The sequence below is a fragment of the Macrotis lagotis genome, chromosome 1, assembly GCF_037893015.1.
Source record: "Macrotis lagotis isolate mMagLag1 chromosome 1, bilby.v1.9.chrom.fasta, whole genome shotgun sequence".
Taxonomy (NCBI): Eukaryota; Metazoa; Chordata; class Mammalia; order Peramelemorphia; family Peramelidae; genus Macrotis; species Macrotis lagotis.
The window spans coordinates 580,561,274-580,585,553 of record NC_133658.1 but is presented as its reverse complement, the minus strand read 5'-3'; the positions used below and the strand labels follow the sequence as shown (position 1 = coordinate 580,585,553).

Genomic DNA, 24,280 nt, shown 5'->3' with positions numbered 1-24,280 from the left:
CACCAAAAGTCCTGCTGAGTTTGGAGGGAGCATTCAAAAGAACTCTGGGTGCCTGACTAATAAATTTTCTCTAAAAGACTAAAATAGCAGAGACAAACAGTAAATGGAAAAGTCCCCAGAGGATACTGCCATTTATCCATCCACTGAATTCCTCTTTATAGTTTTCTTGTTCCCTCACGTCCTGTGGAGTTCTGCTTCTGCTTCTAGCTCTGCCAACTTGCTTTTATGGGTCCCACAGCTAAGAGTATCTGAGGCTGGATTAGAAATTAAACTGAATAGGTTAGAATGAGGGGAAAGGAAGATGCTTCTCTACCCTTGCCTCTTTTTCCCAGGCTTTTCTTCCCACAAGGAGTCTTTTGGACAACTATGTCAGTTTGCAGAAGGCCTGAACAGACCCAGCAGGTAAACTGGTCATAGTCCTGCCAAGCCTCCCACCCGGCCTGCCACTTTCAGCTCATCCTTGGCAGGTCACAGACTGTGTCTTGTGATTTCTATTTGAGGGGAGAACTTCAATCCCCAGGAATACCAGGGGACAGAAGCATTGTTTCTAGCCCAGATGCTTTGGAGACAATACTATTTAAAGTGCCTTTCCAACTCTAGTTGTTTTTCTATCTTTTTTTTTAGTCATGTCTGATTCTTATTGAACCTAATTGTAATTTTCTTGGCAAAGATACTGCAGTGGTTAGCCATTTCCTCTTCCAGTTTATTTTACAGATGATGAAACTGAGGTCAACAGGATTAAAGAGACTTGTCTAGGGTCATACAAGTAGGAAGTGCCTGAGGGTAGATTTGAACTCAAGTCTTTCTGCCTCCAGGTTTAGTTATCTATCCACTAGATACCTAACTGCCCTGAAGTTCAGAGGTTAGAGTTCTTATTCTGACCCAGTAGCTAATTTGCTGTGTGACCTTGATCATGTCACCTAATGTCTTTGAGCCAACCATCTGAAGGTCTGGTGGGGCTTGTTTGGAGAGCTAGGGTAGAAGAGATATAATTAGAAGCAGGGAATTAAAAGTGACATCTCATTCAATCAATTTATTTTCCAGAAGAGAATCTGAAGCCTGGAGAAGTCAAGTAACTTGTCCAAGACCTCACCTCATTGACTAGAGACTAGAACTCAGGTCTCCTTCACTTTATTCTGATGAATTGTTTTGGGATTATTTTGGAGGAGGAGTACCATCTACTCTCTCTCCAATAGATTTAGAACCAGAAAGAATTTAGATGCCATTAAATCCAAACCTCTCATTTTACAGTTAAGGAATCTGAATCTATAAGAAGCTTGAAGACTTGTCCAGGGTCCCACAGCCACTAAGTATCCGAGATGTAATTCAAACTGAAGCATTCTGACTTCCAGGCATATCAACTGGGCCACCTGACTGCCTCCATACCCTGAAGTGATTATACTTGTATTTTTTTCAGGGTCCAGAGGACAGAGTTACTGACTCAATGGATTTAGAGTTGGAAGGAATCTCAAAGTCATCTAGTGATTAGATTCTAATACAATCTCCTTATTGTACAGTTGAAGAAACTGAGGGCTAAGGAGTTGTGACTTGACCTGGGTCACACATCTATATTGCTGTTTCAAATCTAGACCTTTTTCTACAGAACCTTGGAATACCACCTCATCCTTATTCTACTTCTTGGCCCTTGTAGTTCACACTCTCTCCCTACTTCTTTATTTAGCCAGTGTCAAGAGAAAAGAAAAGTCACTGATAATCCCATTGGACTTTGGTAATCAGGATGCCTATCAGTTAGCCTATCTTTTGGCCTTTTCATAATAAGTGTTATTTTTCTGTATATAACCAGACATTCAAAGAGAAAGAGACAGACAGAGAGAAAAGGATACAACTATTTCTATTCTTTCAAAGAGAACAAGCTACAACTGCATTGGATAAGGCTTTGCCCAATGGTTTAAATGAAATTTGTGTAATAGTAGAGGGAAAAGCAAGAAAATTCTTCCCATCCAAACATTCTTGGCAGGGACCAGAAGCAGAAATTTTTTTATTCTCCATTACATCTAGGTCCTGTCTAAACATTACTGAAATTTACCTGGTAATGAGGAAAAGCAAAGTGAGTGGATCAGAAAGTCAGCTTGGCCCTGCAAATGTTGCCTTCCCTTCTGAGAGCTAAGATGCTGGGGCAGGACATAGGGCCTAGACACTGATGGAGATGTGGGGGTGCAATGTTACTGCAATATCTGAATCTTGCCCTCATTGGGTGAATTCACAGTGAATCCTTCAGCTCTTCCATTTTCTCTTCTAGTTTCCAAACTGCCTTGTGCACAGAAGACATGCAGCGGTTCTTCCAAGTGTGTAAACCTGAATTCTGAGGCCTTTTGTCTATGTGCAGAAGGGTTCTACTATAATAATTCCAATTGTTACGAAGGTATGTTGTATCCCATCCTAACAGTACTGAAAAACCAAATCTTGTTAAAAAGCTTATACGAGCACACCCCCTTCCCCCACAGAGAGAGATTTAAACTAGTGTAATGAACTCCATCGATAGAGATTTTTTCAATTCATCTATGGCTTACATATGCTCTGAGAAAGTTTCCAGGGCCTGGAGAAGTTCTGTGACTTTTATCCATAGTCACACAGCAAGTGTGTGTAGGAGGCAAGATTAAACCCGGTCTTCCCCTCTTAAGAGAGGGTTTCACTTTCTCCCATATCCATGCTGTTGCTTCCTTGTCCCTCAGCCATTGTGGCAAAAAATAATTGATGAAAGCAATTACAGTAAAGTATAAGTAGCACCTCTGAGAACAAAGTTATCAAAGAAGGGTAAAAAGGATGTCTGACTAAACAGCCAGATCAAGGACCAGGACAAAATAATGATTTTTTTTAACTTTAGAGATTATGTATATAAAATCTGCCACTAAGTTAAAATGGCTGAAAATTTATATCATATTAATTTGCCTTAACAAGCTTCTTCTTCTTCTCTCTTTCTCTCTTTTTAAACTTACTTTTAAAAATGGGAACCTAAGGAAATTTTCCCTTGAAACTGGAACAGAATATGGATATTAGGTTGTTAGAGTTGGAAATAAATTTAGAGACTATTGAATTCAGTCAGATGAGGCAGCTGAAGTCTGAAGAGAAGCCTTGTCCAAGGCTGCATGGCTAATTAGAGACAGTGCTAGTTTCGAACTCAAATGAAGAGATTCTCAAATATACCGTAATCAACTCTCCCTTGGCCGAGTCAACAATGTTGTGCTGAACTAGAGTTTGGATTTCCTTTCAGTGTGCTTTACACTATTGTCCTTGTCCTTGCCTGACTCTTCATGACCCCATTTTGGGTTTTCTTGACAAAGACACCTGAGGGGCTTGTCGATTCCTTCTCCAACTCATTTTACAGATAAGGAAACTAAAGCAAACAGTTAAGTGACTTGCCTAGGGTCACACAGCTGGTAATCATCTGAGGCTAGAGTTGACCATAGGGGGCCCGAGGCTTTTTGACTTCAGGCACTCTTGGGCACCATGGCAACCACTTAGCTGTCCTATAAGATAAAATGGGACAAGTTCAAAGAATCCAAGAGAACTTTGAGGAAGGAGAAATCACTTTCCTTTTAGGGGGTTGATAGAAGGGTGGAGGGAGTGGAGTGTGAAAAATCAGAGAAAGCTTCATGAGAGGTGACCCTGAAAATGGAGCTTAAAAAAAGTTAGAGGCTTTGAGAAGTCCTTTCTGGCAGAGGAGCAAAAAAATGAGAATAGTAGGTGGGAAAGCTAGTAGGAAGGACAAGTGCCTATAACAGAGTATGTGAAAGGAAATGAGTCAGGAAAAAAAAGTCAGGAATTAGATTGTGGAGATCTTCATATGTCATAATATGGAGTTCATACTTTATTCCATAGGAAATGGAAGTGCCTCTGAAAATTTCTGGGTACTTTTTTGGTATGACCATTGCTTTAGGAAAGTGATTCAGGTGGTAGCATACAGGATGGTTTGGAGGGTATAGACTGGACCCCAAAAAACTAGTTAGGGAGCTATTGAAAGAATTATTCCTCTTTTACCTGAGGGCTTTTCAAAGACTTGAAGAGTCTTCTCTAAGTTAGACACTCCTTTGTAAAAGAGTAAAAATGCTTTATCTGTGTAATAAGACATCCACATTGTTTTATTTTAAGGAAAACTGTTCCCTGGGACAATCAAATTATCATTGGATGATGTATCATACCTGAATGACAGCAACTCTGAAAACTATCAGGAATTACATTTTCAAATAGAAAGTTTCGTAAGTTCTTTTCTAATCTTCAGAAATATTTAGAGGTTATTATGTGAATTTTGCTCTTACAATGGTAATAATAATAGTTCATAATTTTATCTGATCTTTTAAGGATTCCAAAGCAAACTAATATGCATGATCTCATTTAATCCTCACAGTAGTCCTTTGGGGTAGGTGCTGTTATTGAAGTGCAGATCCTGAGGTCCAGAGATTGTGTCTTTGAAAGTCACATAGCTATTAAATAGCTCTGATTGAACTATGGATTCTTCTGACTCAAGTCCAACACTTGAATCACTGTACTCTGCTGCCTTGTGGGAAACAAAATCCAGTTGAGAAAATCATTTTAAAATGGATAGAGGACCTATTAGATGTTTTAAAAATTAAATAACTTGATTTTCAAAAGAGATTTTAAAAAGCCACAAAAATTATATCACAACTTTTTAAGTTCTAAAAGTTGTCATTTTCCATTTTTGTCTTCATCTTGAATAGACATAGAATTTGAATTAATCTCTACTAATTTAATTACAAGGGGTAATCCCCCCCCCAATTGTTTGTTTTGTTTTGTTTTGTTTTGTTTTTTTAATAATGATGAGTAGCCAAGGTGAGAAGAAGCACTGTTAGTAGTGGAAAGAATGTTTGACCTGGAATTAAGACCTTCTAGGTAATCCCTTACTGCTAATTGATACAATGTATTCTTTTTGTTGTTGTTGAAGCAATTGGGGTTAAAGGTGATTTTCCCAAGATCACACAACTAGCAAGGTCTTCTTCTCTCTGGGGCTGGTGCTTTATCCTCTGTGCTCTTCATTAACAATTCTCATTAAGGATCTAGGGTCCCCCAATTCAGAAATTTACTAAATGGTGACTTTGAATTGCAAGAGTATCCTCTTAAATTAGAATTTTAAAGGGTTATGTTTTCTTAAAACATGCCACAATACTACGAATAAGGCCACTAAACAATTACGTTTAATTAATTCATTTAATAAGCATCTGTTGAGTACCAACTGGTGTGTGCTATGATAAAACTGTGTGTTTCACTTTTCTGTTGAGGGAATTATCTTTCTAGGAACAAGGTTCATAATGAGGATGCTATCCTTGATTTTTCATTCTCCCTTACCCAGGAGGATGTTGGAAAATGTTTAATTTCGACTCTGGGACACATTTTCTCTATCCTTAAGTCGAAAAAATCAACAAGAAAATAAATCAAGACCTGATCTGTAGTTTTTACTGATTTCTGAGCTATAAATACAGACACCGAACAGCACTCTTGAATCTGTTTGAGTTGGCTCCAATACATCTCTCTCTCTTTATACCACACAGCTAATAGGTTGCCAGATCTTATCATTTCCACCTCTGCAATATCTTTTATATATGACTTTTAATTCAGCTCTTTCACTTCTCTCTTTCAGGACTTTGTCACCTCTCATTTGTACTATAGTCTCTCCTAATTGATCTCCCTCCCTGCCTTGTCTACCCCCCAACCCCAATTCCAATCTAGCTACCACGTAACTGTAAAAGTGGTTTGGTAAAATGCAGTTTAGACCAAATCATTCCCCCATTTAATAAATTCCAGATACTCTTTATTACCTTTAGGATCAGATAGAAACTCCTTTGTTTGGCATTTAAAATCCCCCTGCATCTAGCAACCTATTTTTCCAGCATTAGTACACATCATTTCCCTTAAAATACTAAAGAATATTCAACCAAATTGGCCTCTTTTTACAGCTGCCTCATCTGACTGAATTCAATAGCCTCTAAATTTATTTCCAACTCTAACAACCTAATATCTATATTCTGTTCCAGTTTCAAGGAAAAATTTCCTTAGGCTCCTCCATCTCCCATCCATCATAGGAAATACAACACCTCCATGTTTTTTGCATCTGAGATTTTTCCTAATCCCTGACCAAATACATATATCTGTTAATATCTTCTCCCTCAAAAAATCATCATGAATTAATTTTGTTTACATTGTATATATATATAATGTGTGTGTGTCTGTGTGTCTGTGTATGTCTTGTGTGTTTGTGTGTGTGTATACATTCAGATACACAAAAGGGAAATGGTCCCTATTCTCAAGGAGGTTAACAGAGACAACGTGTGCATGTACATGTGTGTATACATGCAAATATACATATATACAGAGAGAGACACACACAGACATACAGACAAAGAGAACATTTCATTTTTTAAAAAATCCCTCAAAATGAGTCAGTTGGCTGACACAGTGGATAGCCCACCAGCCCTGAAGTCTGGAAGACCTGGGTTCAAAATCTAGTTTCAGACTCTTAATAATTACCTAGCTTGGGCAAGTCACTTAAACCCATTGCCTTGCAAAAACAAAAAAAAATATTTTTATATAGCACTTAATGAATGCTTGTCAATTGAAGAAATGGAAAACAAACTTCTACTCATGAAGAAACCAATATGTATCCAAGAAACATTTATAAGGATAAGGAAACACATTAGTAAGTTTGTCAGTTTGTGTGTGTGTGTGTGTGTGTGTGTGTGTGTGTGTGTGTGTGTGTGTGTGTGTGACATTTACACTGATGCAGGACATTTGAGTATAAGAAAAGCAGCATGAAATTAGTCAAAGGAAGACTTCTTCAAGAAATACACTTGGAAAACAGATGAGTAGAAAGGGGATATTTTCAGTGGTAAGAACAACACAAAGACTTAAAAACACAGAAGTAAAGACCAGGGTTTCATTTTGGTTATTGTGAAAATAAAAGAAATTGGAACTTTAAATTATAAATCAGACCTGATGGTCAGGGGCCATGGCAGAGCAGCCAAACATATTATAATCCCATCTTTTCTCTCACATCTCCCTTCCAAGTACTCTCCAGCAAAATGGATAATAATATTGACCATTTCTTAGTCATACCCTGTGTTTTTCCCTCTTCCACATCTTTGTTCACACTATTTCCTCTACCTGGGATACACCCTCTGTGCATGTGCACAAATCTACATTTGCAAGTATCTCACACACACATCCACACATATATAATTTGTATACACTTCCCTCATTTCAATCCAAATCATATTCATCCTTTAAATCTCAACTTAAATGCAAACTCCCCTATGAAATTTTTCCCACTTCCCTTCAACTAGAAGTGATCTTTGCTTTATCTGAAGACATAGCTTAATTCAGGGAGTGGAGGATTCCCTCTCTTCTAAAATACTAAAAGTATTCTAACTGGAATTATAATGATCCGTCTACAGCTACAAATACCTTACCTTCTTATAACCTCTCTGGAGCCAGGATCTTCCTCTGATTCATTTTATCCAACCTGTACAGCACCTATTCCAAATCTGTGAATACAAAAGACACTCAATAAATACTTATTTACTGAATTAATTCAGTAAAAGTCACCCAATAAAAAGAATTATTACACATAGATATAATTGACAAATGTATACTATTGTGTTGATAATCTGAATTTATTTCACTTATATGACCATAGTCATGACCAAAATTATTCTTCTCTTTTGTAGTTTAAAGCTGCATTTATGAATATCACTACATTTGGACAAACAGTAATTCTCAAACTACAGTAAGTTGGGGGTTGCTTCTGTCCTAATTTTCCCCAGAGATCTATGCTATCTCATTTCTCTGTCTTCCCTTGATCCCTACCTGGAAGTGGGAAGAGCAGCTTGGTTTCAAAATTCTTTATCTAAAGGAGCAAGGATTTGTTTTGCACACTGTATGGAACAGATTTTCTGCAGGTTTTCCTGACCAAACAAAAATGAATTTTAAATTAGTGCTTCTCCTACCTACTTCTTTCTTTAAAAAAATAAGCCTTTTTATTCAGTTGTTTTAGTTGTTTTCAACTCTTTGTGACCTTATTTGGGGTTTTCTTAGCAGGAATACTGGAGTGGTTTAGCATTTCCTTCTCCAGCTCATTTTGCAGATGAGGAAATTGAGGAAAACAGGGTTAAGTGACTTGCCCAGGGTCACATAGTATCTGCAACCAGGTTTGAACTCAGAGGGCTGAGTTTTTCTAGCCTGACTTCAGTCCTGGTCCTCTGTCCTCTGGGACACTGCAGGCCTAGGGGTGATGGCCCACATTTGCTGGTACTGAAAGCCCAGAAAGAAGTCATCTTTCCTTGTTTCTTTTTTTTTTTTTTTATCATTTTTTATAGTACTTTGAGATTTGCATAGCACTTTACAAATATATTCTCATTTGTCCTTTTAACAATCCTGGGAGGTAGTAGGTGCTATTATTTTCTTCATTTTACAGATGAGGAAACTAAGACAAATGGTCACCCAGCTAATTATATCTGAGGTTGGATTTGAACTCAAGTCTCCCTGATTCTAGATCCAGTGCTTTATCCACTGTGATTCCAAACTGCCACCCAGGTGATCATTGGCTAACTCTGATTTCATTAGGAAAGCAGACAAATCCCCTCCAATGTGAGTTAGGTAATTCCATGACTGGTTAAAATATGGGGTTTAGGTTTGATTGAATAGAAAATGAATTGGATTTTGGGGTTGGGAGCTGTAAGAAACTTTTCATAGGTCCTCAAGCATGATCTATGATAAACTCATGATTTATCCTTCTTATTTCTTTGCAGATCAATTGTGATAGGCAGATCTGTAATGCACAGCAAGGGTGCAGTTGAAGTAATGGTCACAAACATATTTGACAAATTCTCAGACATAACAGAGGATGAAGTCAACCAAGCTGTTAGGATTCAAGAAAAGATAAATGAAACTTTTTCTTACAACAGTAAGATTGACATAATTTCATATAAGATTCACCAAACCAATTGCCAATTTGCAAGTTCAATGGAGAACCATGTTTTTATGTAGAGATAAGCTTTTCAAAGAAAACCCTAAACATTGAATCCACAAAGAATATTCATGTTTTATTTTAGGCAGTCACCCCTTTTTCTTCTATTCTTTGAATTCTTCCAGTTGCCCAGAAAGAATCAAAATGACAAGCTGAATTTTCTTCTTTGCTTTTTATTATCCATGTCCCCATTGAGAGAATGAGAATGAGAGTGGCAAAGGGATAGGGAAAAGAAGAAATGAGATAGTCACTCCCAGACAGATATATAGCTTTCTAAAGAAGCAAAAAAAGCATATTGAGATTTTTGCCTACTTGGGTTCCTTTCTATCCTGATCTTAGGCACATAGCACAACTATAATACATTTCTATTGTCATTGACAAAGCCTGTGAAAAATAACACTGATAGAAATTTTTTTTTTACTGATAGAAATTTTAAAGATCCACTTTGAACAATAATAATAATGTTAATTTTTATTGTTTAGTTATGTCAGACTCTGTGACCCCATTTTGGGGTTTTCTTGGCAAAGATACTAGATTGATTTGCCATTTCCTTCTCCAGCTCATTTTTTTTTTTAACGGATGAGGAAACTGGGGCAAACAAGGTAAAGTGACTTGACCAGGGAAACACAACTAGGAAGTGTCTGAAGTCAGATTTAAACTGACATCTTCCTGATTTTAGCCCAGAGTTCTTTCCACTGTGCTGCCTAATCTGTTTCCAAAAAGTCACTCTCAATGCAATGGTGGACAGGGAAGAATCCCTTAGGTATATTTTTAAATGAATTTTTAATGTTATCTTTTGTTTGTACATAACCCACAAATTTTCTTGTGTACCTTTTCTTCTTCTTCTCTCAGAAAGCCATCCCTTACAAAGAACCAAAAAAAGGAGAAAATGAAACCATTTCAGCAAAACTAGCCAATATAATGACTAAATTTGACATTGCAGTATGGAGTTGTCCATACTCTTAGTAGCTCAGTTCTCCATAGAAGATGATGAAAGATGAAATGCCTTCTCATATTTCTTCTCTAGGGTCAACTGTGGTCATTATAGTTTCCTAGCATTCATTTTCTATTTTGATATTATGGTTGGTTTTTTCCAACAATCAATTAATTTATTAGGCACCAACTATTAGTATGTGTTGTATTAAGTCATGATGACACAAAGAGAAAAGTGAACCAATCTCTGTACTCAAGGAGTTTATATTCTAATAGAGGAAGACAACATATACATATATATAATTATATATACAAAACAAATATAATGCATTTAAGGAGGAGAGGACATTTATAGTTCAGAAAATCAGATAATGATTGAGCTAAGTTTTGGAAAAAACATTGTGAAAGGATTTCATTGTCAACTAAAGGAATTTCTCTTTGATCCTGAGGTAAGAAAAAACCACTGGACTTTATTGAAATGGGGGGTAGGTAGTTGGGGCAACACAGATAGATAAATGTTTTAGGAAAAGAACACTTTGGCAGTTGTGAGAATGGAATGGAGAAGGTAGAGATCTGAGACAGGGAGATCAAATAAAATTGGCAACCAATGGGATATATAGGATAAATGAAAATGAGAAGTTGAGAATAATATCAAGGTTACATACCTGGAAAACTGGAAAGATGATTGTGTCTCAGGAGCAAGTGACAAGTTAACCAAAAGCAGGGATTTAGAGCAACATTAATGAACTTAATCCAGTTTGAGATGCCTACAAGATATACAGTTCAAAATGTTCAATAGTTTTGATGGTGTGAAAGTGGTTTTCAAGGAAAGAGAGTGGGAAGCATTGACATAGGTTGGTAAGTGCATCCATGAGAGTGCTAAGATCACCAAGAGAGAAAATTGGAAGGTTAGATGCAGAGATGTATGGACCACTCATTTAGTGATGTTTGTTTTTCATTCTCATCATCAGGGAGGTGATGCCATGATAAGCACATGAGTTGGATTTGAGTGGGGGGATGGTGATGCTGTGCTGAGTCCCCAGTCTAATGTTCTCCTCCAGAGCCATCTGGGTTCCATGGTCAGGACAACTGGAGATGTCCCTGGATGTGAGGCAATCAGGGTTAAAGTGACTTGGATAATGAGTGAGGAGAACCAGGAGAGAGCAATGTCACAAAAATCCAAGAGAAGAGAATGGTGATCAAGAACATTCCTATCATGATTATATGTATTGTTTTCTTGATTCAGCTTTCTTCCTTCTGTAACAAATTCCTCTAGTCTTCCCATGCTTCTCTTTTTTAACATCATATTAATCATTTTGAGAGAAATTGTTATTTTTCTATTGATAATTATTAAATTTGGATCGAGGTGGGTTTTTTTCCCTATTTTCTCAATCAGAGACCAGTCCTGGTCAATCAGTTTCTGAAGGACAGAGCTGATGATGAGACTGGTCTAATCCCCTGGGCATGTTGGCAATCTTGGGTAGAACCCCACCCAACTAGGAGAGTTTATTTCTGATTAAAGTGCAAACAGAATCAAATCTAGTAAATTACAATCCTAAAAACACTAAATTCATGCCCTTGAAACCTCTCTTCCCCAATATTGTTCAACTAGAGCAATCTGGCTAGAGATGCATGTCTTTGCCTAGAGATCTGGAGGCAAGTGAGTCTCACGATCAATCCTACAACAGGTGGAACTGAAGGCTTTAGCCCACCTCCTCCATCCCCCTCATTTGTTGTTCATTACTCAGAGTTGATCTGTGCCTGTCAGGAAGTCTCCTTTTCCAAAGGCATTTAAGCACTCTGGGACCCGCAGGGTTTTGTCTTTGTTATGGAGAGAGAACCATAAACTTATTGATTATTTGCTAGCCTATAAATAAATAAATTTATTATTAGCTACCCAGACTCAATTTATTCAATTTCTTACCACAGGGTAATAGTGTATACATTCACATGCATTCACTTGTTTATCCATTCTTCAATGGATGGACTCATTTTTCACTTTCCACTTCATTCCTACTATAAAAAGTACAACCATGTATTTTTTTAAATTAAATTTATTTACTTATTTTGGATTTTACAATTTCCCCCCTAATCTCCCTTCCCTCCCCCCACCCTCACAGAAAGCAGTCTTAGTCTTTTTTTTTATTTTGTTTTTATTTAAGACAATGGGGTTAAGTGACTTGTCCAGGGTCACACAGCTAGGTAATTATTAAGTGTCTAAGGCCAGATTGGAATTCAGGTTACTCCTGACTCCAGGGCCAGTGCTCTATCCATCTAGCTTCCCCAGTCTGTTAGTCTTTATATTGTTTCCATGGTATATATTGATCTAATCAGCTATGTGTTATTATCACAATTTGCCTATGCCCCACAAAGGGTTTCTTTTGACATGAAAGAGAGGTCTATGCCAAGAGATGAATTGCATTAGTTTCCTGAATAAGTATTACTTTGTTACCTTTTCTCATTCAGGAGAGGATCCATGTAAATTGACTGGTTGTAGTGAGAATTGTTCTGATGGAATTCAATGTAAATGCAGAGAAGGCTTAGAAAGACCCATTTCTTCATCTTTTTGCTCAGGTAAAGTAATGGTTATTTTTCTATTTCTGATCTTCTCCTTTCAAGTTTGCACTGCTATCTGTCCTGTCTAATTTTAGTTTTAGATTTAGATGTTGAAATCAGGAAGTAATGAATAGGACACAGAGTGAGACCTGAGTTCAAATCCTGCCTCAGATACATACAAACTCCCTTTGCCTGAGTTGCCTTTTTGGAATAGGAGGAAGCTGAGCATCTGCATCATAATGGTTAACACAGAATTGCATTAAGGATTGCAAAGTATGTTACATGTCTGATCTCTCATGAATGCATATAATTCAGGTTTGCAAAGTACTTTTGATCTCATATGCTCCCCTGTAATATAGGTATACAACTTTTATCCCCATTTTCTAGAAGAGGAAACTGAGGTTGAAAAAAAAACACATCTAGTCTGAAGTGGAGATTTAAACTCAGGTCATTCTCACTCTGAGTTCAGTGCTGTCTTTACCATACAAAATTGACTTCTCATAGTGTATAGACTAGCCTCAGACTCAGGTAAACCTGGGTTCAAGGTTTGCTTCTTTATACCTACTGACTATGTGACCTTTAAGCAAGTCCTCTGATCCAGGAAGCTCTACAAGAAAAAAGACCAAACAACAAATTAATATGCATATTCATTATGAAGATCTTTGCTTTGTTTTTATTATGAGGGAAAGGTGCAGGGGGTCCAGCCTCCATGGGGTCCTTGGAACCTGACAGGAGGGATAGAGTCGGTGAAATGAGTTGAGTCAACACAGGGGTTAAAGGCAGGAGCAGGTTGACTGTCAGCTGCTTGGATTTATTTTTATAGTCTCAGAATCATGTATGCATCAAGCAAGCAAGCTGAGATCATTTCCTTGGTTACAAAAGTGTACAATTTTCATTATCAATCATATAGTTCATATGGTTACAAATTTGATCATGTAGTTAATTTTTATTCCTGCTCAGGCCATGATGACCTCAACCTGTCTACTACCTAGTTTGTTGCTGCATTGTAAAATTATTAATTCATTTAAAGGTATTAATTATGCAGTTCATTTAATGGAAAGTTTTTTATATTTTCTGTATAACTAATGTTCTTCGATACACTCCCTTAACAATCTATAGTGAGGGTTGTTATGCTTGTCCACCCATCCGTTAACTCTTACAATAACCAATTTTCCTTTCAGGCCTTGTTGGTAGAAACCATGGTTACTGTGACTTTTTTATTCTTTCCCACGAAACTAAGGCTGCTGGAGTGCACATATCAGTCACATGTACTATTTTCTCACCATCTTTTTCATATATTCCTGTGTATGGTAAGGGGGGCAAAACTGTTAATTTCCCTGGAGTTCTGTCTGACCCATCTTGTATCTGGTTTCCCTGTATATATTCTGACATCTCCCTGGAACTCCCAGTGCTGTATCTTCCAAAGATTTCATAATGTTGAAGCCTTTTGTATGTCTCAGGGAGAGGCAATCCTGTTAAATTTGGACAGAGTTCACAATCTGTTTTATTCAAGGAATTTCTCTGAAATCCTTCCTTTATAGTCATTCCACTATTAGGATGAGTAAGTATTGCAATCAATAATAGATCTATAAATATTGGTATGCATGGAATCTCTATATATATGTTGAAGAAGGAAATATTGTTCCATCAGGCAATGTGACCGCCTTGAGTCTTCTCGCTGCAACTGTGTCAAGCAGCTTACAGACCCTGGCTCCCAACAGAAAGGGAAGAAGAGAAAAATTGTTTATTAATTGGAAAAAAATTAAGAAATTTTCTAACACAAGAGTTCCCAAATTTTTCTTATTTTGGTTATAAGTACACTGTTAGTATACTTTCTCTTTCTTCATCCTTAATATGAAAGAAAATAAATATATATGCACATAAGAATTATAATAAAGAGATTAATGAACTTTTCTTTGCCAAGGATACACCAAAAATTTTTGTAACATTCCTGACTAGAATTGGATTCAGGGTTTCTGGAGTATCTCAATGAGAGACCGTTGGGTTGGAACACTTATTCTAAGAGCACCCTTGAAGTTAGATCACCAGTTCTGCATTGATAGGGGAAGTTGCCTGAAGTCATCAAAAACCATAAACAAACAACCCAAACCATCCAGGAACAAGAACTTTTAAGACAAATGTTATCTTTGACATCTTGGTTTTTTTTTTTCAAAACTCTCTGCAGTTTGTTCTTCTAACTGTAATGAAAAACACAAAAAACAATGCATCATGAACAGTGACTCTCTGATTCCAAAGTGTGACTGCATGAGTGGCTACTTCAAAAAGGGAACAGACTGTCACCAGTAAGTAGAATAACCTTTGGTTATTGTGCCAGAAATGGACAATAGAGGGATGAGTGGTGTTGACACTGGTTGATAGACACAACAGATCATGGAGTGAAGCTAACCTAGGGTCATGTGAAGCCATGAGTCTGAGACTCAGGAGAACTGGATTCCAGGCCCAATTCTATTGTGTGACTGTGGTTCACAAATCATTTCCTCTGATGGCAAAAGGTCCCTGCAAGCTCTGGCATTATGTGGTTCTAGGAATTATGCTCTAAAGCTGAGGAATTCCTTCCATGGGAGTTTGGAGGACATCAGGGTGACTAGCTCTTTAGTCGAGGGTGTAAAGGGCAGGTAGGCACCTTAGAGGGAAAGAGGGAGAGATGGAGGAGAAATTTGACATCACTAACTCCAGAAGCCCTTCAACTTGTTTTCCTATTATTTATTCCTGTTTAGGTGTGGCTTTGGATATAATGGAGTAGACTGCAATGACAGTGAGTATTCTAGTATTTACCATGTGAGAAATGATGTTGATTACAGGGGCAGCTAGGTGACCCTATGGATAGAATACTGTCCCTGAGCCCTGGAGTCATGAGGACCTGAGTTCCAATCCAGCCTCAGACACTTTTCACTTAGTAGCTGTGAGACCCTGGCAAGTCACTTAACCTTGATTGTCTGAAAAAAAGAAAGAAGGAAAGAAACAAAGAAAGAAAGAAGTGAATATGAATAATGTACCCTCTTGGCCTCTACAGTCTTCCACAAGTGCTTATTAATTAAGCACAATTCAGCAAAATGAGCACAATGAAGAGCAGGGGATATAAGGAATAATAATCATACTGCCCATCTTCTGGAAAAGCCACTTATGACTACCCCATTTTAATCTGGATTTATTTTGGTTGTACATAGTTGTTTGCATATTGTCTCCCCTATTAGCCTGAAAGCAGTGACTTTAAAAAAATTCTTTGTATCCCTAGCACTTAGCACAGTGCCTATCACCTAGTAGTGACTTAATAATGGTAGCTGATTGATTAATTGAATAATATACAATATACATTGCCTGCCTTCAAGGAGCTTATTTTGTTGCTGTTGTTCATTCGTTTCAGTCTTGTCTGACTCTTGGTGACCCCATTTGGGGTTTTCTTGGTGAAGATACTTGGGTGGTTTGTCATTTCCTTCTCCATCAAACTTTACACATAAGGAAACTGAGACAAATGGTCTCAACAGCTAGTACATGTCTAAGGTCGATTTGAATTCAAGTCTTCCTGACTTGAGACCCAGAACTCTATCCTTGTGCCAACTAACTATCCCTAAGGAACTTATAGTCAAATACAAATAGTTATGATGAAGATAATGCAGAATATTATTAGAAGCATAAACAGAAAGCGAGGGTTCTGAAGAGGGAGATACCTATCCATTTAGGGGAATTAGATTCATTAAAGGAAGATGATTGGAATGTGGAGTAGACATGATGGGGAAGTAGACATGGTGGTCTTTCATTCTAAGGCCAACATGAGTAGAATTACCAGAATCAGAGTCTATTCAGTGAAGTTTTTATGTAAGGGGCTCATGGAAGATAAAACAAGAAAGCAGGTTGGGGCTAATTTTGAAAATGAAGAGATAAAAAAAGATTTTTAAATGGGAGGAGAAAGGTGATCATACTGTACTTGAGGAAGTACTTGAGAAAGACTAATTCCATGAAAAAGACAGAATCTCACAACTAGGTGGTGACATAGAGTTTAAAGTGGTGGAATTAGAATCAGGGAGACTTATCTTTCTGAGTTCAAATTGGGTCTCAGACACTGAGTAGTTGTGTGACCCTGGGCAAGTCACTTAACCATTTTTGCCTCAGTTTTCTCATCTGTAAAATAAGCTGGAGAAAGAAATGGCAAACCACTCCAGTATTTTTATCAACCCCCCCCCAATCCCCAAAGAGTTGTTTACAACTAAAAATGTCTCCAGAACAAATTGTCCTGAGCATCTTATAGTGGAACCAAGATTTCATTGTCAGGGTGGCTTTTCCCTTGGGGACAGAAGAAATCTTCCCCACTGAGCAGTCTCCTCTCATCATTATTTCCTAGGACTCTATTAGAAACATAAATAATGATTAAACCAAGAGAAGCAGTATGGTGTATTGGAAAGAGAACTAGACTTTCTCCTTCCCTACTATGTAACCCAGGATAGTCACATAAACTTCCAAGTCTCAATATTGTCCTCTGTTAAACAGGGGAGGTGGATTAGAATATCTCTACATGCTCTTCTTGTTCAAAATCTCTCATCCCAAGATTCAGATTCTGCTAAATTACTTGGGAATCATTTCATCCTGTGACATTAGGTGTTAGAAATGATACTGCTCTATGGTTAGAAAGATTTGTTTGGCTTTCCTAGGCTGTGGAAGAGGTAGATAGATGTTCCAATGTGGAGTAGAGGGGCAAGTTGAAGAGAAATAATATACTAATGTTGTTGCCTTTTTCTCTGTCAGATTCTGTGCTGGTGTTAACTGTGGTGTGTGTCATTGGTGGGGCCATCCTCCTGGGCACAATAATTGGATTGATTGTCTTAGCCAGGTACAGAACCATTCCTTTATAGAACTTTTCCTTTCTAACTCTGTAACAAATAATGCCTTGGGTTGATGTTTTGCTTTCAAATCATCAAGCCAGAAAGGGACCTCAGAAGTCACTTAGCTTATGTCCCTTGTTTTACCATTAACCCCCATACCCAGGTGCAGAAAGGTTAAGTCATTTGCTCACAGTCACATGATAAACATAAAAAGTGTGATTCAAGCACTAGTCCTCAGACTTTGCTCTTTCCTTTGGGTCCAGAACTTTCCTCATACCTACTGAGTGAAGCAGGTAGTGTAATTACTATCATCCTTTTTTTTCAGATGGGTTCAAGCGAACCACAAGATATCAGAGCCAGAGTTGGAAATCTTGATTTGATAAGCCTTATATTCCTCCCCACTACACTAAAATGTTGCAATATTTCTTGGCACTTCCATTTAATTCACTAAGAAAGTCTATCCTGGGTTCAAAGAGAGGAGAATGTGTTTATATATCCCCTAGTGGCAGTTCTAACTCCATTTTTCTTTCCCCTCACTCAAGAACTCTGCCTTCCCATGGCAAACAATCTTGTCTCGGCCAAATAAAGTCCCTTTCTTACTTTCTTAGCCTTCTGTGTGTATTCTAAGGGAACAGAAACATGCAGAGCATATTTTCTTACAGAATTATCTTTAAATATAAAGGTTTTGACACTTTCACTTCCCTGATTTTAAACATACATGTCCCATACTTTAGGGAAGATGGAAAAATATTCATTCATTCTTAATTTAATAAATGTCTAAATGTAGTTTTGAAAATTATGTGTATTGGTGGGGACCTTTGTTCCTTTTGGAGTGAGGAAGAATATTCTTACTTCTATTCTCATCCCAAGGGAACAATAGAAATTTTGGGGGTTTCCTCTTCAAGAGGCCAGGTCAAGGCTTTACAATCTTGATCACTGAGTTCTTATGCCTCTTATTGTCAGATTTTTCCTCCTGAGCTGGCCAGTCACTGTTGCATGATTCTTAGATGTTCTCCCAGTTTTCTTAAATACTAAGAATCACAATTGTTTATCCTTTTTTTTTTTTTTTTTTTTTGTAAAAGGCACAGCTAAGGGCCAACCTGTGTATACAGGCAGGTCAGCCATGCATATTTGTGCCTTGCATTTGATTATTAATCCATAATGTCTCCTGGTAACAAAGTAGGTGCTGCTTCCTTTACCCCAGCATTATTAGAACATACCAGGCATGGCCTGATCCACGAATTTGAAAAGACAACTTGCCCATTTCTAATGCCTGCTGCTAAAGTGGAGGAAGGCAGGACAACTGGGGGTTTGGGCCAGATTATTGAATTTAGAGAGTCATGACAGTACCAGTCATCTACATCAGAGTAGAAAATAATAGTGGCATAATGCCTGGAGCAAATGCTTTATCTGACTAGTTACAATAATAATTAATCTAAATAATTATGGTGGAATAGGGCGAGCACTTCCTCCCCCAGCTGCTGCTGTTCCTCCTTACTCCTCCCAGGAGCCTCCTGCTAGTGTGCTCCATAGCATTTGCCCTGAAGAGGGCAAGGATTGGGGTCCTTGTCCTTGGTAAGGGGAGGGGGAGGCAAGTACTGATACTTGGTTTCCTTGTGTATAAAATGAAGGAGGGGAACAGGTGAACCAAACAATTTCCCATGTCCTTTCTAATTCAAGATCCATGATACTAGGATGGCAGGAGTCCAGGAAACTACTTCTTTATACTATCTTTATGTGTACCTTGAACACATTTTAATACATTCTGAAAAAATGGAAGTTATCTCAAATCATATTTTTCCATTGACTTCCTTCTTTCCTCCCTTCCATCTATCATTCCTTCCTGCCTTCCTTTTTTCTTCTTCTTTCCTCCCTCCCTCCCTCCCTTTATCTCTTTCTTCCTTCCTTCCTTCCTTCCTTCCTTCCTTCCTTCCTTCCTTCCTTCCTTCCTTCCTTCCTTCCTTGCTTCCTTCCTTCCTTCCTTCCTTCCTTCTTTCCATCCTTCCTTTCTTCCTTTCTGTCTCCTTTCCTACCTCTCTTCCTTCCCTCCTTCAATCTTTCCTTCCTTTCTCCCTCCCCTTCTTCCTTCTTCCCTTCCTTCCTCCCCTTTCTCCTCTTCCTTCCCTCCTTCCTTCCTTCCTTATCATCTAATCTAATTCTCTCATTTGAAAGATAAAGAAACTGAGTCCCAGTGGAGATAAGCAATCCACCCAAGATCACACAGGTGTTCTGAAAAACAAGATTCTCAGACAAATAATCAATTTCCATGAGTTCCAATAATAATTGATGGCCTGGAATGAAGTCTTTTTTTTTTTAAACTGAATCCATTAAAATAACATTTAAAAAGCACCACAGAATAGTGGAAAGACCATTAGTCTGGGACACAAGAAACCTGACTTTCCTGCCTCCATGCCCAGCACTCCATCTACTCCATCACCTCCCTGTCCCATGGCCAACATAGATATTAAATATCTGAAGAAAGATTTCAACTCAAGTCTCCCTGATCTGAAATCCAACATATTATTCACTTTGATGCCTTAGTTACATAGACCTCTGTAGTCTTTCAAAGTTATTTTTTATCCTGCTTTATACTATTTTTACACCATACTTTCCAAGATCTCAAATGGTAGCTTTCTCATTACAGATCAAAAAAAGGGAAGAAGGATGGAGAACAGGAGCGTATGATTAATAAGGACTTTTCTAATTTGAGAATGGAGACAACAGGGTTCATTAACCCAGCCTCCTCCACTGGGAGTCTCTTCCCAAAGGTCACAGCTACTCAGTTTCCCAGGAACCGAAGCAATATGAAAAGCAATTTCTATGATGATCCATATCTTCAAAGGTCCATGCCTGTACGAGATTACTAGGTAAGCATTTGGCATTCCTGTTTGATTTTTCAGAGTAATTTATGTGGAAGGGATGGGGAAGAAGGTGGGTGGGGAATAAGATAGGGAATAAGAGAAATAGGACCCCAGTTAATGTATTTAATTGGGTGACTTCCTCTTGTTACAGCCTGCTCTTTACTGAGTATTTTAGTGTACTGCACAAACTAATTAATACTCAGGTTCTAGTTAAAAGTTTTGGGAAATTATCTCTAGAGTATATCTAGATAGATAGATAGATATGTAGATAGATAGAGAGATAGATATATCTCAGCATCAAACATGGCCTCCATCCAGACTTCCCTCCTTTGCTTCAGTCTGAGAGGATAAGAAGATCCTCCTTACCTACACCAGCCCCTCTATTTACACTCTTAATTCTATCCCCTCCTATTAGCTTGGGTAGTTTACTGCATTTGAGCATCTCTTTTATCTCTTTAACTTTCAACTTTTTCTTATTCATGACCAATAAACAGGGCCAGATCTTTTCAATCCTTCACATTGGTTGCACCATGCTCCCAAACTCTCATCTTAAATCTCTCCCTTTCCTTGACAAAATCCAAATGGGATAGAACCAAATAAAATAAATCTGACCTGTTTAATTCATTGATCCCATCTTCTCACTTTCTGCCTGCTTCTCTTGAAGTCTAGTCTCCACCCTTACCACAGAACTGAAGTTGCTCTCTTCCAGGTCACCTGATCTCTTTCTTATTAAGATTTAGTAGCCTTTTTTCTCTTCTCAATTGCAGTATTTGGTAGTGTTAAACACATTCCTCCTTCCCTCTGTATTTTCTGTGACACTGATTTATTATAGTTCTTGTCCTTCCTATGAGGATACTATGAAGACAATACTTCTTGATCTCCTTTTCAGTCACTTCTTTCATGTTGCCATTTTCTATATGAGGTTTTACCCCAAGGGCTCTCTCTTGGTGATTTCGTGACTTTCATTGACTTCATGATCATTTCTATGCAGATGACTTCCAAATACATTTATCTAACCCTATTCTCTCTATTGATTTCTAGTGTCATGTCTCCAACCACCTCCTTGATATCTCTATTTGTGTGTCCCACTTTTGTGTCATTGTTGTTCATTCAGTCATGGACTCCCCATAGGTCATACCACAACAGACTCTTCTATTCTCTGCTAATTTCTAATGCAAGTTCATGTTCATTGTTTCCATTTTTCAACCAGGTGTCAAATCTTGTAGTTTCCATCTCCTCAACATTTCTCTAATCCATCCTCCTCTCTCTGCTCACACTTCAACCATCTTCATCCAGGCTGGCATCACCTCTTGCTTGAAAAATCACAGTAACTCTTAACTAAGTTCACTGCATCCATTCTTCCCTTCTCCATTCCATCATTCACACAACTGATATTCTTACATCACAGGGACCAATAACTAATGTTACCCCTTTAACTAATGATCTTTGTGTATCCTCAATATTGATCTTAACATAAAACGCAAATTTACCTTAGGGTAAAATACAAATTCCTTTCTTTTCTTCCCCTCACACACTCTTTGCTCCAGCCAAATCTATCTTCAACATTCTGTCTTCTTACTGTGACTGCATAGGTAAGCCATTCTCCCTGTAACATACTCTCTCCTCATTTTCACTTAGAATACTAGTTTCCTTTAAGGCTTAACTCAAAAGCCACTTCCTTCAAGGGCTCTATCTCTTTTTCTTTTTTTTAAGTTTTTTTTTTTTTTTTGCAAGACAATGGGGTTAACTGGCTTGCCCAAGGTCACACAGCTAGGTAATTATTAAGTGTCTGAGGCCAGATTTGAACTCAGGTACTCCTGACTCCAGGGCTGGTGTTCTATCTACTGTGCCACATAGCTGCCCCAAACAGCTAGGTAATTTCAAGGGCTCTCTTGATTTCTCCAGTTAGTGCCTTCTCCAGATATTGTCATGAGATATATTAATATACGTGTGTATATATACACATATTTAGATATGTATACATGCATATATATATATTCATACAGACATACATGTGTGTATCCTTTATTGATCTGACCATGAAGAAATTGTATCATCCTAATAGAATGTAAACTCCTCGAGGACAGAAACTGTCTGACTAATGAATTTGTCTCTCTAAAGCTTGGCCCATAGAAAGCACTAGAAAATGCTTATTTATTGAATATTAAAAGAAGGATTCATAGAAGTAGATATTATTCAGAGTCCTTTTATACTAGAATAGGCAGATATCACAGATTCTGAATCAGCAGTACTTCTATACTTCTGATTTCAGGGTATTCTTCCCCACCAAGTCAGACCTCATAAATAACTGGGATATGTGGGTAGCACCTAGAACCCCTATCCCACATAAAGAATGACCTGGGGCCTGCTGAGACAAAGGGATTCACCAAAAGGGAAGCTGAGTGGAGAAATATTGTCAATACCCTTGTGGATCTTCTAGGGCAGTCTTGTACAAGACTAAACCCCAGGAGGAGGCTGGGGGTCAAAAGGAACTAGTAATAGAAGGTATGTGACTTCTTTGGAGTCAGGGAGAAATGTAAGAGCTAAGAGAAGCCAATCTCTGGTAAACATAAATTTGAGAAAAAAAATCAAAACATGGGCAGTTGTGTCTTATCCAGGGGTGAATGAAATTAACTAAAGAAAACCTTGGGGGGTGGCTAGGTGGCGCAGTGGATAAAGCACCCGCCTTGGAGTCAGGAGTAACTGGGTTCAAATCTGGTCTCAGACACTTAATAATGACATAGCTGTGTGGCCTTGGGCAAGCCACTTAACCCCATTTGCCTTGTGAAAAAAACCTAAAATACAAAAAAAAGAATACCTTGGCTCTTCTAATTGCTGAGAATACAGGCATCCTTACTATCACTGGCCTTTTTGTATGTAGACTTTAGATCATCAATCAACAGACATTTATTCTTTTAGTCAATCAGCAAATATATGCTTCCATCATGCTTCTTCAAGAATATTTCATGGGGCAGCTAGGTGGCAAAGCAGATACAACACCAGCTCTGGAGTCAGGAGGACCCAAGTTCAAATTCGGCCTCATACACTTAATAATTACCTAGCTGCGTGACCTTGGGCAAGCCACTTGACCCTATTTGCCTTACAAAACCTAAAAACAAAAAGAATATATCAGGCTGCAAAAGACAAAGGCCCTGTGTTATGGAAGCTAGTTAGTTCCCCTATATTCTGGTATAGAATTCTACACAAGATAGCTACTTAATCAATGTCAGATTGAATTATATTTGCTTTTCTCCTCTCCATTTTATTCAGGCTCATAAAAAACAGAAGCTCACACCATTCATCAACGAACTGTGACCTAGATTTTTGAATTCCAGGATAATCCAATTAACATCTAATAGAGGAAGAGATGGTACAAGAAAAAACTGGATGTAGAGCTTATCTTTCCCCACAACATCTACTATTTAAGCTGCAGCTGGTTGAAATGGCAATTGTTTATTCACTAAATATGCAAAAACTATTAAATGTTGTAAGGCTATTATTTGTATTTTTGAAACCAATACAAAGTAGGGGTACAGTCAGAGCCTACTAAGGTACCCCTTATGTGGGCACTTTAGAAGTAAGAGTCCTTTGCATACCATCATTCCTATCTCACTTAGTCACACTTGACTCTATTCTCTTTCATGAGAGGGATGCTTTTGGGGGTCTTTGACTTGATAGTGACAAAATCTTTAGGCTATCACAGGGGAATTTCAGGGGCATGGGAAGCCATGAGGAGAAAACATGCTGAAAAGCCAGATGATACAAATTTAGTATCTGACTTTTGTTTCGTATTATGTCAGACAAGGCATATTATGTAGACAAGACTTCTACATTAAGGGCTCCCAGACTAGTGGACGCATGGTCCAGGGAAGATAAACTTGCCAAATAGAGTACAGGGAGTGTGACTGATTATGATCTTACAGAATTTGATCTATTTGTCTACATCTGATTGGTAAATTCTAGAATTTATTTCCTTTCATATTGAATAGGTAGTCTGGGAAGATTTCTCTTATATACACATGCATGGTAAGCTTTAGATTTTATTTCCTTTCATATTGAAAAGAAGATCCAGGAAGTCTTCCTGAAAATCAATTAGT

At 38.0% G+C, this 24,280-nt stretch overlaps 1 protein-coding gene across 1 annotated transcript in view; it reads left to right on the top strand.

Moving 5' to 3' along the window:
• MUC13 (mucin 13, cell surface associated) overlaps positions 1 to 23,666 on the top strand; it is a 49,367-nt gene extending 25,701 nt beyond the window's left edge. Inside the window, exons 4-13 of the mRNA XM_074211433.1 lie at positions 2,261 to 2,383; positions 4,111 to 4,217; positions 7,698 to 7,756; positions 8,778 to 8,932; positions 12,395 to 12,502; positions 14,670 to 14,787; positions 15,223 to 15,260; positions 17,246 to 17,330; positions 19,967 to 20,189; positions 23,454 to 23,666. Of these exons, the coding sequence (XP_074067534.1) occupies positions 2,261 to 2,383; positions 4,111 to 4,217; positions 7,698 to 7,756; positions 8,778 to 8,932; positions 12,395 to 12,502; positions 14,670 to 14,787; positions 15,223 to 15,260; positions 17,246 to 17,330; positions 19,967 to 20,189 (1,016 nt within the window). The 3' untranslated portion in view covers positions 23,454 to 23,666. The remainder of the gene's footprint in view (positions 1 to 2,260; positions 2,384 to 4,110; positions 4,218 to 7,697; positions 7,757 to 8,777; positions 8,933 to 12,394; positions 12,503 to 14,669; positions 14,788 to 15,222; positions 15,261 to 17,245; positions 17,331 to 19,966; positions 20,190 to 23,453) is intronic.
• The last annotated feature ends 614 nt before the right edge of the window (positions 23,667 to 24,280 follow it).